General features: G+C 37.9%; 1 protein-coding gene and 1 non-coding gene across 2 annotated transcripts; one reads left to right on the top strand and one right to left on the bottom strand.

Annotated features, from left to right (window-relative positions):
- Positions 1-918: 918 nt before the first annotated feature.
- LOC141604052 (small nucleolar RNA snoR137) lies at positions 919-1,098 on the bottom strand. Its single transcript, XR_012525877.1, has one exon. It is a non-coding gene; the product is annotated as a small nucleolar RNA snoR137 (small nucleolar RNA).
- A 1,769-nt stretch (positions 1,099-2,867) lies between these two features.
- Positions 2,868-15,325, top strand: LOC141599932 (glucan endo-1,3-beta-glucosidase 13-like). Its single transcript, XM_074420064.1, has 3 exons — positions 2,868-3,823; positions 4,097-4,642; positions 15,006-15,325. The coding sequence occupies exons 1-3, from the start codon at positions 3,019-3,021 to the stop codon at positions 15,038-15,040; spliced, it is 1,386 nt and encodes a 461-aa protein (XP_074276165.1). The 5' UTR covers positions 2,868-3,018; the 3' UTR covers positions 15,041-15,325.
- The last annotated feature ends 279 nt before the right edge of the window (positions 15,326-15,604 follow it).

Genomic DNA, 15,604 nt, shown 5'->3' on the forward strand with positions numbered 1-15,604 from the left:
TAAGTGGGAAAAAAATGAAAAAAATACAAGATTCATGGATTTATAAGGTTTTTTTGACTTTTCTCAGCTTTGGAATGTAAAATCCACAGGTGTACACCATTAAATTTCAACAAATAACCTACTGAGTATCCAGCAATGAAAAGTTTCAACTAAAGATCGGAGAAGATTTGAAATTTCTGGCCGTTGCGGGGGATTGTTAGCGTGTTAAACTTTGGCCTGAAACGAAGTTTAGAAGGGTTACTTTTGAAACCGAGCTTAAAACTTAGGAACTGTCTCATACATTAACGGTCTTATGCAAGAATATTTGTGTATTTACTCTGGATAGACACTCAAGTACTCCGTACTAATCGTTCATTTCCCTGAACTTCAGAGGTGAAGAGGGTGCTGAAACCAGGAGGACTTTACGTGTTTATCGAACATGTGGCAGCACAAGGTATGTATTATGTATATGTAGTTACGTACCAGTCTTGCTGCTTATTGAGTACAAATTTGTGCCTGATTCATTGTTACATAAGTTACAAATTAGGAGTGAAAGTTTGCCTGATTCAAATTTGTGCCTGATAAAAAAGATTGGAGATATTAGGAGTGAACTAATAACCAACCGATTAAGCTTGACAAAATCGAAAATTTCAACAAAAGTTTTCCATTACGCACTCATGTCAAGTATTTTCATTTCAGAATACGGAATTAAACTTCATATATTTCATTATAAGACGGTTCGATTTATAAAATTAGTCCTAAATAACCGACTTTCAATCAGTAAAAATATATCTTAACATGAAAATTAGATAGATTGTTACTGATTGAAGGTCTGATATGTAGGACTAATTTTATAAATCAAACTGTCTCCTAATTTTCATGTTGAATCACCTTGATCAAGAAATTCGAGAGCACAATAACCGAAGAAAAATATTCAAGAAATTTACCAGCATTCGCGAGCTAAGATGCAAGAAAACTGCATCTCCGCTGTCAAAACATTGACTATAATAAAAATCTTCGCTTCCAAAACATGAACATCTCTCACCATTGATCTTCGTATTCATCCTACAAAGAAGATGAACACTTCCAATCAAAGAGAGTTCACAAGTAAGAAGCAAACTTTTAACCAAAATCAATCCGCTAATTTTTTGCGACAGACGGTATCACAATGTGAGACGGAATCATTTCACTAAATAAAAATTCACTCAAAATTAACTCCTTTCTCTTATCAAACCAAAACATAACAAACACAATTTTACACTAACAAACACAGTCATTTTGCCTTAACATAGCACATAACATATCATGTGTCTTTCAAAAGCAGTACTGATTTACCGGAATTAAAAAAAAAAAAAAAGGCAAAAATGTTAATCAGAAAAAACTAACCTTGATCTACAATAATAACCTTAATATCAACAGATCCATCATTTTAGAAGTTGTGTAGTTCCTTTTCAACAACTTCCAACAACATGCAATAAAAAAAACCAATTACAGTACAAATTTAAAAACTTCCAATACTACTTTACGGCAAATTTTTTTAAAAAAAAAAATAATTAAGACAAAAATTGTAGATCATAAAAAACGAACCTTGATCTACAATAATATCAACAGATCCTCCATTTTAGTAGATCTGGTATTCCTTTGCAACAACATCCAACAACATGCAATAATAAAAAAACGATTATAGTTTAAAATAAAAAAACAATTAGTACTATACCGGAATTAAAAAAAAAAAAATTAGACAAGTTTGTAAATCAGAATAAACAAACCTTGATCTTCAATAAATAATCAACCATTTTCCCCATTTTGAGAACGAAGGATAGAAGAATCTTGAATAATCTTCAATCGCAAAGTTTGAATGATGGATCTCTTGATTTTGATGATGATTGAAGGGAAGGATGAGGACGATTTCAGAAGGCGATGAAGACGATGAAATGTTTTGTCTTATTTTCAGATTTCGATAAAATGAATGGCGTACAATGAATGGCGTAAATGAATGTGTAATGAAATATCCAGAAGGTTGGACGAAATGGGTCAAGTGTTGTATTTGTTTGGGTTCTTTAAATTGGGCTCTAACCACGGCCCAGTTTCAAATGAAATTGTTGCATACGTATTTTCGACCTCTAAACACGACACAGAAACTGTTATTTTTTTTTTGTTCTTTCAAATATAAATTCATTATGAAAAGATTTTTTATTTAAAGTACTTAAATTTTTAAGTTATAATTTCTTTTTTCAACTATGTCTTAATTGTTTTATTTTAATCCCGTCTTACAATTTTTACTCCTATTAACATTATCATGTGTTATTTTATTAGTTTACTTATTTCAAATTTCTCAAATTTGAATGTTATAATTTCTATATATATATATTATTAAATAGTACACATGTTCAGTAATTAAAATTGGTTATATAATTATTTTCAATTCGCCTTCGATTAATATTGTTTTTTACTTCTTTTTTTTTAAGTTTAAATTAATTGTCTCTTTAATTATGTCAAACTCGAAACCGATCCCCAACCCGTGAAATTATGGACTCGATTAAATTTATAACCCGATTATTATTAGGCTCAATTTCGATCAATTTGAAAGCGAATTATTGGTTACTCCTATTAACATTATCGTATGTTATCGTATTAATTAATTTACATATCTTAAAGTTTTGAATTTTGAATGTTATAATTTCCATTTTTATATTTTAATATTTATAAGGATATTATATTTTTTCTTTTTTATTTTTAAAAAGTACAAATGTTCAATAAATAGAATTGGTTATAATAACTAAAATTTATAGTCATATTTAGAAAAAAAACGTACACAACCCCGTGATTTTTCACGGGTGTTACACTAGTTTATAGATTATTTATAACAAGTATAGTATTTTCACTATAACAATTAAACACTTATTTATATCTCGGGTTCTAAACTAGTAACCCATATAAATTCCCACCACGTTCCCACTTCCCTCCCCCTCGCCCAGTCATTGAGTCAGTGTCCCACCCTATCACCAGTCACTCTCTCTAAACAGAAAATAGACAAGCATGAAGGAAGCGAACGGCATAACCCTGGGCATCACCCTCCTCACCATCACAACACTCGTACATGTCTCAGAATGCAGTGGGTACCTCGGCATCAACTACGGCCGCATAGCCAACAACCTCCCATCCCCAACCAGCGTAGTCACCCTACTCAAATCCCACAACATCAGCCGCGTCAAAATCTACGACTCAGATACCTCCGTCTTAACCGCCTTTCGCAACTCAGGAATTAAACTAACCATCTCCCTCCCAAATGAACATCTCTACTCTACTGCCACGCGGTCCCACTTTGCCGCCATCTGGGTCCTCAAAAACATCCTCACATACTTCCCTCATACCGACATTGAAGCTATTGCTGTTGGAAATGAAGTCCTGGTGGACCCTCACAATACCACTAATTACCTCCTTCCTGCTATGCGTAATCTCCATTATGCCCTTGTCAAATACAAGCTTGATTCCTACATTAAGATTTCTTCCCCTATTGCCCTCAGCGCACTTGGGAATTCTTACCCTTCCTCTGCCGGTTCATTCCGGTCTGAGCTCCTTGAACCGGTTTTTAAACCTTTGCTTGAGTTTCTTAAGCAAACCGGGTCTTCTCTTATGGTTAATGCCTACCCTATATTCGCTTATCAAGGGAATAGTGATGTTATTTCTCTTGACTATGCCTTGTTTAGAGACAACCCTGGTGTGGCTGACGCTGGTAATGGGTTACGCTACTTTAGCCTGTTCGATGCCCAAATTGACGCTGTTTTCGCCGCTATGCACGCCTTGAATTACGATGACATTCCCATTGTCGTCACCGAAACAGGTATATACATACCACATTACCACTACTGCGCTTTGTTCAACCTATTTTATTTGTAGGTGTCTTAGACTCTCACTCAATTGTTTACCACTTTAACTTTATATTTTATGAATGCATTTGAATGTACAATTTGATCCATTTGTATAATAATTGATCCTCTCATTTTTTTTTTTGGTGTCAAAACAAGGGTAAACAAATGATGGGGACGGAGGGAGTAGCATTTTAGACCAAATGGTTGAATTGAATCGTTTAACAGGTGTAATTAAAATGATGTAGGGTGGCCATCCAAGGGAGACTCAATAGAGCTAGGAGCGAGCGTGGCGAACGCAGCAGAGTACAACGGAAACTTAGTAAAACGCATCCTGACGGGGAACGGAACTCCGCTACGACCAAAAGCCAGACTAACAGTATACCTATTCGCACTATTCAACGAGAACAAGAAAACGGGTCCGACTTCAGAGAGAAACTACGGTCTGTTCTACCCGAACCAGAAGAAAGTGTACGACATTCCCTTAACAATGGAAGCAGTGAAGGGATACAGCGATGCGGCGCCTCCAGTGGAGAGGGTGGCTTCGGCGGGGGAGACATGGTGTGTGGCAAATGCGGAGGCAGGAGAGGGTAAACTTCAAGGTGCATTGGATTATGCGTGTGGTGAGGGAGGTGCTGATTGCGGTGAGATACAACCTGGTGCGACGTGTTATGATCCAAACACATTGGAGGCACATGCTTCGTATGCCTTCAACAGTTTTTATCAGAAGAGTAAACGTGCTTTGGGGTCCTGTGATTTTGAGGGTGCTGCTCTTCTTGTTAACCATCCTCCTAGTATGTTTCTTCTTTATTATCCCTTGTCTTCTCTCTTTACTTTATTTATTTCGTTATTATTTATTTAATTTAATTTAATACTCGTATTAGGATTGTTGGAGCCAGTTGTATGTTGTCCTGTGTGCCTTAGTAAAATTATTGCAAGCCTACAAATCTAGAATTGTCTTTGTCTAGCTTTCTTGACTCACCCCACCATTCAACGGTTATTACCGTGAATAAGACCATCCCAAGCAACACAAATTCTCATTTGTGACGGTACATATCCGTCACTCTTGAGTGATGGATACCATTTTACCTCACAAAGTACCCACTTTTTCTCTCTCTGCAACACTATTCATGTGGTCCCCTTTCTCCACTAACCCATTTTGTTACCATTTTATCTCACAAAATATCCGCCACAAATGGTAACCCGTCACAAGGGAGACCAATTGTACAAGCAAAGGTCGCGACCCAGTTTTACCCTTAATCCCACCTTATTTATCTTGATCTACTTTCACCCTCCTAAGCAGAAGGTCACGACCTAGGTCATCAACCCAATTATTTTTCACTTTCAAACCAATTACATTTATCCACATTATATCACATTTTTTTATTAATTATTAATATTGTCTACCAATCACGTATCGCCACATATAGACCATGAGTTGGGTCAATTTGCTCCACCAAAGGTCACAAATTGACCTCTTCTCTCCAAATGTCACCATAATTTTTTCGTTAATTGATGATTAGTGTGACCAAGCAAGGTCATGAGACTCATGACCTAACAATTGACCATGCTTAGGGATGATCTAACTAATTACTACTTACTCCGTATCATCTTGACCCCAAGTCCCCAATAATATTGACCATCTTTTCCTTTAACCAAAGGGACATACTCTGTAGTTACTAGTTAGTCATAACTCATCCATTGACAACCAAGGCTGGGTAAGCACTAACGCTGATTTCTGACACATGACACAGTAAAAAAACAAAGTGACAATATTTGCATTAGGGTCTCATCTCACATCGTAGTGTTTTGTGTGTTTTCCATTCCATTACCTTTTTATGGAATTGTGTGCATATTGTTCAACAGGGCCCCACTTACCCATGTGAAACGGGTACACAAAAGTCCATATCTGCTGGAATATGTCCACTGTAACACTCGTCAAATAGTTCGTCATCTCACAAACTGACATACACTTGCCAACAAATTTTGTCCTCACTTTCAACTTGAGCCATCATTATTTCCCGCTGAAACGTACTCAGCCCCGGGATTCAACTCTTAAGACCATCCCCAAGCGCCAATTCTTGGTTGCGACTTCTTTGCCACGGTTAATCAATAATCAAATTAGTATTATTAATGTGTGACCAAGGGTGGTTAATTTGTGACCAAAAACAAGAAATGGTCAATTTGTGACCAAGGTTGGTCAATTTGTGACCAAGGTTGATCAAAAGAGGGGTCTTATTGACCTTCTACGTGTCAATTTCTTATTGGTTGAACAATTATAAAACAATAAAAAATAATGATTGGGAATGTTGTAAAGTGGATAATGATTGGGTTGATGACCTAGGTCGCGACTTTCTGTTTGGGAGGGTGAAAATGGGTCAAGGTTAATAAGTTAGGATTAAGAGTAAAATCGGGCCGCGACCTAGTTAGCGCGACCACTGCTTGGGGATGGTCTTATGTTTCCCACTAATTCAACAAACACAAATTACATAGAGGAGAGGTTATTTTAGGAATTTCCGGTCTTAAAAATAAAATGGTCAAATAATCTACGCTTGTATAGGTCAGACAAACCTTTTATTAATCTCAATACATTTTTTTGGGTACTTGACCCGTCTTAAATGAGAATTTGTGTTAGGAATAAAGCATACAAATCCAAGTGTTCTGTAAAATTGTAATGCTTGCCTTTCCATCCCCTATCTACTAAAAGTATAGGAATTCTCACATTTTTCCCTCCAAAAAATATCTTTTTAATTAAGAAAGCTAATTACAATTAGGATAAATTAATAGCTTATACCTATTATAACACACATTTTCAAAATTTATATCTAGAATAAATTGTTTACAAAACTTATACCAAAAATCCTCATTTCTTTCATACTCAATACCGAATCTCTGACCCTTTTGCCTTTACTAATTACACTTCACCACTCTCTTTCACTACATTAACCATTAAACTCCACAATCATCATCATCATTAACCACCACCTCCACCCCCCACTAAAAACACTGCCATTGTCAGTGTTTGTGTCGGTGCCCAACTTATCCTCCTACCGGTGGCCCCTAGCTAGCAGCTATTATACTCCTCACACAACCAGAACTGCACACCCCTCCTCTCTACCACAAACACCTTATTTCTTATTTACAATAACATCGACACGGTACACCACTTTCTCACTCCCTCACTCTATTTACTTTCTCACTCCCTGACCCTATTTCTTCCAAATCTCCCTTATTCCCCTCTTTTTTAGAGTTCATGTTATATATGTAGTGCCTGCTTTTGTTTTGTAATACATAGTATTAGTTTATGCAAATTTGGATTTAGTGGATCGGTGGAATATGTGGTGGTGTAACGAGGTCGACTTAAGGGCGATGTTTATTGTGGTTGTGGACTTGGGGTTGGTAAGAGGGAAGTCTGGGTGGAGGGAGGGGAAAGTGCAGTGAGGGTCAGATGGTTGGCGTCGGAAAGGTGGTAGTGGTGCTTGGTTTGAGAAAAGAGATGATGTTTGAAGATGGGGTTTGAGTGAAAGGTTGTGGAACAAGTGGCAAATTTGGGTGGAAAGAGGCAAGGCAAATTGGTGGTGGGATGGAGGTGTGGTAGACGTTGTCAAGTGGTGTGGATATAGGTGGGTTAGGGTTGGGCTAATGTAGGTTGGGGAGGAGGTGGTTGCTGGGGTATCTTGAGTAATGTGGTGGGGAAAATTGGTGGTGAATTAGTAAGGGTAAAATATATAATTTATCTTTTTTTTTTGGAGAATTGGTAGCAACCATGAAAGAAATAAGGATTTTAGGTATAAGTTTTGAAAAAAATTTGTTCTAGGTATAAAGTTTGAAAAAGCGTGTTATAGTAGGTATACACTAAAAAAAGGAAATTAATAATTACATTTTTATTTAATTAAATAATTATCTTTTAATTAAAATTAATTTTTCATCAAATTATACGAGTATTATTTTCACCGTCTTTCAATTATAATCTCTTAATTAAAATAAACTTTTATAAAACTGTAAATTGTTAAATCTCTTATTGATACTATTATTTGAGAATGACTTGATACATACTACATATAAAACAAAATGTAATAACTATTATTACTTTTGAGACAAAAAAATTCAGAGAATTAAAAAATTGAAATCATTAGCTTTATGGAGAAAAAAATATTTTGTTTAAAATACATTTGAGCACATTACCCAATTCTCTTTATTATTTGTCAACAAAGTAAAATACAACAACGAGAAATATGGACAATTAATGAAATATCACTATTTTATAAGTAATTTATTTATTAAAAAAACTATAAATACCGTGCATTTATTGCACGGGGTCCAAACTAGTTGAATAATACATGAATATAAATACAATGTACAATGAGATATTCTAGCTATAAGATCATATCAATATACAACTAAAACGAGTAACAACTAAAGAACCTTTACATATATTCTATTACACCCCCTTAGTGGATTAAAGGAATATTGAGAGTGTCCCGAAAATCATCAAAGAGGACCAATGGAAGACCCTTAATGAAGATATCGGCAATTTGATAGCGATAAGGAATATGCCGAACGCGAATTTCACCACGTTCTACTTTCTCGCGGGCAAAATGGATATCCATTTCAATATGTTTAGTTTGCTGCTGTTGCACTGGATTACCCGATAAATAAATAGTACTCACATTGTCACAAAATACAAGCGGCTTTACCCAAAGGAATGTGTAAGTCGACAAGGAGGTTGCGAAGCTAACGTGCGCTAGAAGGTTGGCGCTTAGAGGGCCACGAGATCAGGTTCGAACCCAAGAATACACAATAACCCGAAGTAGACTGTCTAGTGTCAGGAGACCCCCAATCCGCATAGGCCGTGAGAGATGTAGGAGGAGACGGTGTTAACCAAAGCCCGTGAGTAGCAGTACCACGAATGTAGCGAATGACCCGTTTCAAAGCATTCATATGATGATCCATGAGATTATGCATAAACAAACATACCTGCTCCACAACATATGTCGGGACATGTAAACGTAAGGTATTGTAACGCACCCGCGAGACTCCGATAAAGTGTTGGATTAGAACATAGAGTGGTGGAATTAGCACCAAGTTTCGTCTTAGTGTCCACGGATGTAGCACTTACACGAAGACATGCCCGCCCTTTCAATGATAACCTTGGCATATTTTAATTGAGACAAAAACATACCCTTTGAATGATGAGTGACGACAATGCCCAAGAAATAATGAAGAAATAATGAAGCGAGCCCAGATATTTCATGGCAAACTCGAAGTGTAGACGAGTCAAGATTGAGTTACGAAGAATAGAGGAAGAGCAAGTCAAAATTATGTCATCGACGTATAATAACAAATAAGCAATATTATTACCTTGTCGAAAAACAAATAATGAATGATCCACCTTACTTTGTGCGAACCAAATATGAGTAGCATAGTCTGTCAATCGCTTATACCAAGCACGGGGGGATTGTTTAAGGCTATAAACCGACTTCCGAAGTAAACAAACGTGATCAGGCCGTGCTTTGTCACGATAGCCGAGGGGCTGGTACATATATACAATTTCTTTGAGATCGCCATGAAGAAACGCATTTTTGATATCGAGTTGATTCATGGTCCATTTGATCGATAAGGCAATGCGTAATCGGACTGAAAGTGATACGATTATGGATGCCCTAATTCTAATTGGATACAAGTTAGTTATTAGTTATCTATTAGGAGTTATTTAAATAAAATAAAAAACGATTCCCAAGAATAGGAGTTTTATTTCAACTAGAATTAGCTAATATAATTAGTATAAATAGCATGCATTGTATTAGGAATTAATTCATCCAAGTTTTAAGAGATTAATAAAAATCGATCAGTTTGATCACAAATCTCAGGTTTGAACGTTTCTTTTCAAATCTTGTTTAAAATATCGATCGGCGTCTTTATTTTAAACACCCATTGGATCGAGGTCTCGGCGGGGCTTCGACCCAAATATCCCATTGACTGAAAGTCGGCAGACTTTCAGTCAAATATCCCATCAAGAACGATCTCGTCCCTTCGTGAATCAAGGTCCCGAGTTCGACTCTCACCCCAGCAACGTTTGTTGTTTATTATCGCTTTCGTACTCATATCAGAAAGTTTCCCCACAATCAATACCAACCTGCTGAGTTTTGCCATCACCTACAAGACGAGCCTTATACCTTTCAAAAGAACCGTCAGATTTCATTTTATGTCGAAAAATCCATAAAGAGCGAATAACATTAACATTAGGCGGACGTGGGACAAGAACCCACGTCTTATTGCTAATCAGAGCATGATATTCGTCGTCCATAGCCTCTTTCCAAATGGGGTCCTTAAGAGCTGACACAAGATTACGAGGAATGGGTGACAAAACATTCGTACTATTAAGATTAAAGATGGGTTTTGGCTTACGGATGCTATGATTTCCTCGTGTGCTTGCCTTAGGAGCCGGTGGGGAGGATTTCGTGACGGGGCAGGCCTAGTGGAAGGATGAGGTGAACTTGGTAAGGTGGTAGGTGGATTGGCGGGGGAGGGGTGACATCAGGGGTGGTAGAGGGCTCGGTCGTGGAGTGTGTAAGATGGTGACAGACATACGGGGATAAACCATCATTTAAAAAAGTATAATTATGAGGTTCAGGAGTATTAACTTTGGCAAATGGAAATTATTTTTCATCAAAGAGAACATGACGACTTATAATTATTTTATTGGACGAGATATCAAAGCATTTGTATCCACCATGATTAGTCGGATAACCAAGAAAAAGACACAGGGTTGACCTAGCCTGAAGTTTGTTTATTGTAGAAGAGAGAGACAAGGGATAACATAAGCACCCGATGTAACACCCCCTCATATCAAGGTACCTTACCAGTACCACCCTAGCATGAAAAAATGTTACCATCTCGGTTACCCGAGGTTAGTATATATCAAAAGCATCTGTCCCAAACACATTTATTAAAAGTACTGTAAATATATTGGTTACAATAATCCAAAATCCAACAAAAGTGAATCCAAATGTTAACAACTACATAGCCATAACTAAGACTCGCAACTGTGATACTACAACTGGTGTGACGACTCTCCTATGACCGCCCAAGCTCACCAAATGCAATACCTGTCACAGCCTGCTCACCATCCCCGAATGGATCACGACAGATTTTACAAAACAACGGGGTCAGTATTGTTTAATCATGATAAGACAAATACACAAGGTAACCAACTAATCATCCTCCAACCCTAATCCTCTATCACACAGTAACCGACTACACACCGAAGTGTGTAGCCCTGCGAGATTACCCATCGCAACAGGTAATCCTCGCCACCAGTGGGGGACCGCAGCCAATCCCCACCTAAATCCCGCTCATCAACGAGCGATATCCCTGTCCCTTAATGTGCAAATCCCCTCCCGTGACGGGTTCCACGAAGGGCGAACTAGGGTGTGGAACTAAGGTGTGAAGCCACTCTCGCAAGTGACTCCACCACAACCAATACAATCATCACAACATCCACAATCGTCACAATACCACAGCATCACAGCTGTCACAACACCACAACCGTCACAACACTACAACATCACAATCGTCACCATAACACCATTTCTCTGATGATCAACAGATGACAACAATTACAATGCAAACACATCTTAAATCAACAACCAGAGACTGAGTAGGGAAACCCTACCTTAGCAACAACAGCAATGACGAGAATCAGGCAACTAGAATGACTCCTCTACGAAGTCTTCGCCTATACAACAATCACATACACAATTACTAATCGCAAATCCCATCTCCCCCAATTCATGATTAAAAACAAACCCTAGAACAATTACTACAAACATGGGGATGAGGACTTACCGACGAAAAGGGTGAAGATTGAATACGATTGCTATGCTTGTCCACACACACAGGGAGAGATTTGGAGTGATTAGAGCGTCGTACGTTGATTAGGTTTTGTAAATAACGTTTTAGAAACTGATTATCGAATATATAATCCCTAATTACTCCCGAATCAAACCGCTGAAATATTACTCGCCAGATTACTCCCGAATCAAACCGCTGAAATATTACTCGCCAGACCAGATACTCGGTCGAGTATAGGGTATACTCGGCCGAGTATCCTCTACTCGGTCGAGTATTCATCATACTCGGCCGAGTATTCCTGGGCAGTAGCAAAACAGACTACACTAACTACACTACTCGGTCGAGTAGGCTCTACTCGGTCGAGTACTAGCCTAAGGAATTCTGTAGTATTACACCCGAAAACACGAAGATGTGAATAAGACGGGTCCTTAAAGTAGAGCAATTTTAATGGTGACGCAAAGTTAAATTGTTTGCTTGGAAGTATATTTAACAGATAATTGGCCATTTGTAGAGCATGATGCCACATTGATGCGGGTATAGAAGCATGATGAAGAAAGGTTCGCACAACGTTGATAATAGTGCGGATTTTTCTTTCGGCTTTATCATTTTGAGTAGATGTATAGGGACACGAAAATCGAAGAGATACGCCGTGTTTTGCACAAAAATCCCGAGATGGTCCGTTGTCAAATCGCCATTATCGCGTTGTAGAGTCTTAATTTTTTGATGAAATTGAGTGTGTATAAAATTTTGAAAAATAACAAAGATTTCATAAACTCGTGATTTTTTCGCAATAAGAAATGTCCATAAGAAATTTGTATAATATTCCAATAACAAGTAGTACTTATGGCCGAACGAACTAGGGACCGGAGAGGTCCATAGATCGTTGTGAACGGTGTCAAAGGGCATAAGAGTAGGAGTATGTGAGGCCAAAAAAGGTTGTTTAACATGCTTACCAATAAAACAAGAATGACAAATATTGTTTCGAGAAATTGAAGTACAATTGATCAAATTATTAAACTTAAACGAATTAAAAATAGGAGCTCCAGGATGTCTAAGACGGTCATGCCATAGAGATGACTCAAGAGTTGCAAACAAAGCATTAGAGGCTTCGGAAATTGTACTCGTAAAAGGATAAAGCGCACCCCGACTCTCACATCTCATTAGAGGTGTCCCGTCAGGTCTGGTAAATTTTCTAACGGACACTAAATTTTTGACGGTCTGGTAAATTTTCTAACGGACACTAAATTTTTGACGATTTTAGGAACGTGAAGGACGTTTTGTAAGTTGAGGGACGGGTTGGACTTAGTTAAGGTGGTATGACCAGAATCGACGATTCCAATGGAATCGAGTTACCATTTCCGACAAATATACAATTTGAAGTACTCGAATTAACATAAGACAAGAGTTTACCTGCCTCCGATGTTGCTCCGGTATCCATGAACTAATGAGCATCTTGAGGCAGCCTCGATGTCGATTCGATGTCGGTCTAAATGTCTGAGGACGAGGAGTAGGAAAAGAACGAGGAATTGGGGGTCGTGACCAAGAGGCCGTGGGGTAAGGACAAGGTGGGTAACCCCACGGACCCCATGACCAGCCACCGTAAGGCCCTAAACTACCACCAGTAGGCCGTTAAGGTTTGATAGAAGACGGTGAAGAAGAGCCTCACGTTTGTGTGGTACCCTGATCCCTTGTTATTCCTTTTCTTTTTGTCATTTCCTTTGCCGCCCTGATTCTTCGATCCGCTAGCAGGAGGACGAGCAAATATAGGCGATAGACGATTGATCGCCATCATCGTGGTGCTTAGCATACATTGCTGAGTTAGAAGTAGTAGCTTGTTTTGCCAAACCCACTTCTTCGAGGGTGAGCATAGATCTCGCCCTATAGAAAGGAGGAAGCGGATTGCTTTGGCGAATAATAGTACCCACGCCATGATACGCGTCAGTAAGACCGGAAACCATCTGTAGGACAAGACGGTTGCGGTCACTAGAGAGCCAACGGTTTTTAATTGATTGGCGAGGCTCTTAAGTCTTTGACAGTATGTGGGAAAATCAGCCATAGACGTATGCGGAAACTCTTGTTCAAGAGTCACAGCGCAAGAATGTTAATTGTCTTGGAAAATATCTCGGATACGGTTCAAGCAATCCATAGCGGTGGAGTCGTCTTCGACAATAGTTTGTAGCAAATCCTCGATGACAGTGGCGTAAATCTACTGGAGAACGGTGGCGTCCAAAGTGGCCCACAATTCCTTTTCATCATCGGTGACTGGTGTTTTTGGAGCGACCTTTGGCTTGACGATGTGATGAATGACGCGAGTAGCTTTAGCATGATTCGTGAAGAGAGCAACCCACTGTTGATATTGATCCTTGTCCATGCCTAATGTGACAGTGACATGGTTACGAATGTTAGGGATTACGAGGGCCGGATGAAAAAACGATTTTTTATCCGGCATGGTGATTGTTGACGTGAGGTCGAGAAGAGAGAAGGATGTCGTGTAGGAGACGACGGCTAGGTTACAACGGAAGCGATTTAGAATCGTGTTCTAAGAAGCTGATACCATGTAGAATTGTAAAGCTTGCCTTTCCATTGAATAATAGATGAATATAAATACAATGTACAATGAGATATTCTAGCTATAAGATCGTATCAATATACAACTAAAACGAGTAACAAATAATCTAAAGAATATTTACATATATTCTATCAGGTTCGATACACACTTTTCGTCAGGCGTGATTTTAATATCATTGATGGCCTCAATTATGAATACTCGAAAAAATTGGGTACATTTAGACTTGGTAAACAAATCCCTTGAGTCGAATTCGTGATCAAGCGAGATTGGGGTTGTTATACTTCAGCTCATTTGGGTTCTAGTTAGTTACGGGTTAGTAAGGCTTGGGCAATTCTAGGTCAAGTTAATTTGGGGTTTTAGATGAATTTCGATTTCTATGAATAATATCAATTTTGGGTCTCGAGCTTTCCTTTTCAGGCCGGGTTGATTTTGTGAGATTTAGGTATATATAACACATTAACACCACTCCAAATGCCTATACCACTTTATTGCTTCCTTAATATTTAAGTTTTATAATTATATGTATCTACAAAGTTATCGAGAGACCACTTTTTCAATATTTTTTTATGTACTTTCCGTAACTCTTTTATTATTCATTGTGGTTCAAAATAATTTTCTCATTTGTTACATGTTTTTATAACAAGCTTACCCCTTTTATCATATATCGTGACCATTTTTACTCAAAAAAAAGGTTTGCGGGTAATAATGAAAATTTGGTTATTTTTGCTGTGCAGGGTTTGGAAAGTGCGAGTTTCCGACGGGATATTGATAACTAAGCTAATGGATTTAATCTGATGAAGTAGTCGAAGTTTAAACAAGCTCTAATATACGGAGTAATTTTTCTAGACATGTGCGTTAGGTTTTAAATAACTTGCAGTTGGTATGTAATAGTGGTAGTTCCCTATTTATTGAACTTTATTTATTACTATATCTTTGGTTTTAGGGGGTTCTTTCTGTATTTATTGGAATAGTTCGAGGGCAGTTGACATTGATTACCGAGTTGTAGTAGTACTCCCTTTTCTCAATAAATTATTATCTATTCTATTTTCAACAACTCTCCTATAGGACCGTCCTATAGCATATGACTGACTAAATAGGAGAAAAGTCCAAGGAAAAATATTGAGATATTAAGTTTTTAATTTTATTTTGATAACTTTATACTCCCTCCGATCCAGACAGATGGTAACACTTCCCTAAAATGGATGAATCACACCAATGGTAACATACCATATTTGGCATGAAAAATGTCTAAATTACCCTTACAACCACTACCTATTTACAACTTTATTATCCATTCACCCACTCACCAACTACTTATTTAATCCACCTAAAC

The sequence above is a fragment of the Silene latifolia genome, chromosome 9, assembly GCF_048544455.1.
Source record: "Silene latifolia isolate original U9 population chromosome 9, ASM4854445v1, whole genome shotgun sequence".
Classification (NCBI taxonomy): domain Eukaryota; kingdom Viridiplantae; phylum Streptophyta; class Magnoliopsida; order Caryophyllales; family Caryophyllaceae; genus Silene; species Silene latifolia.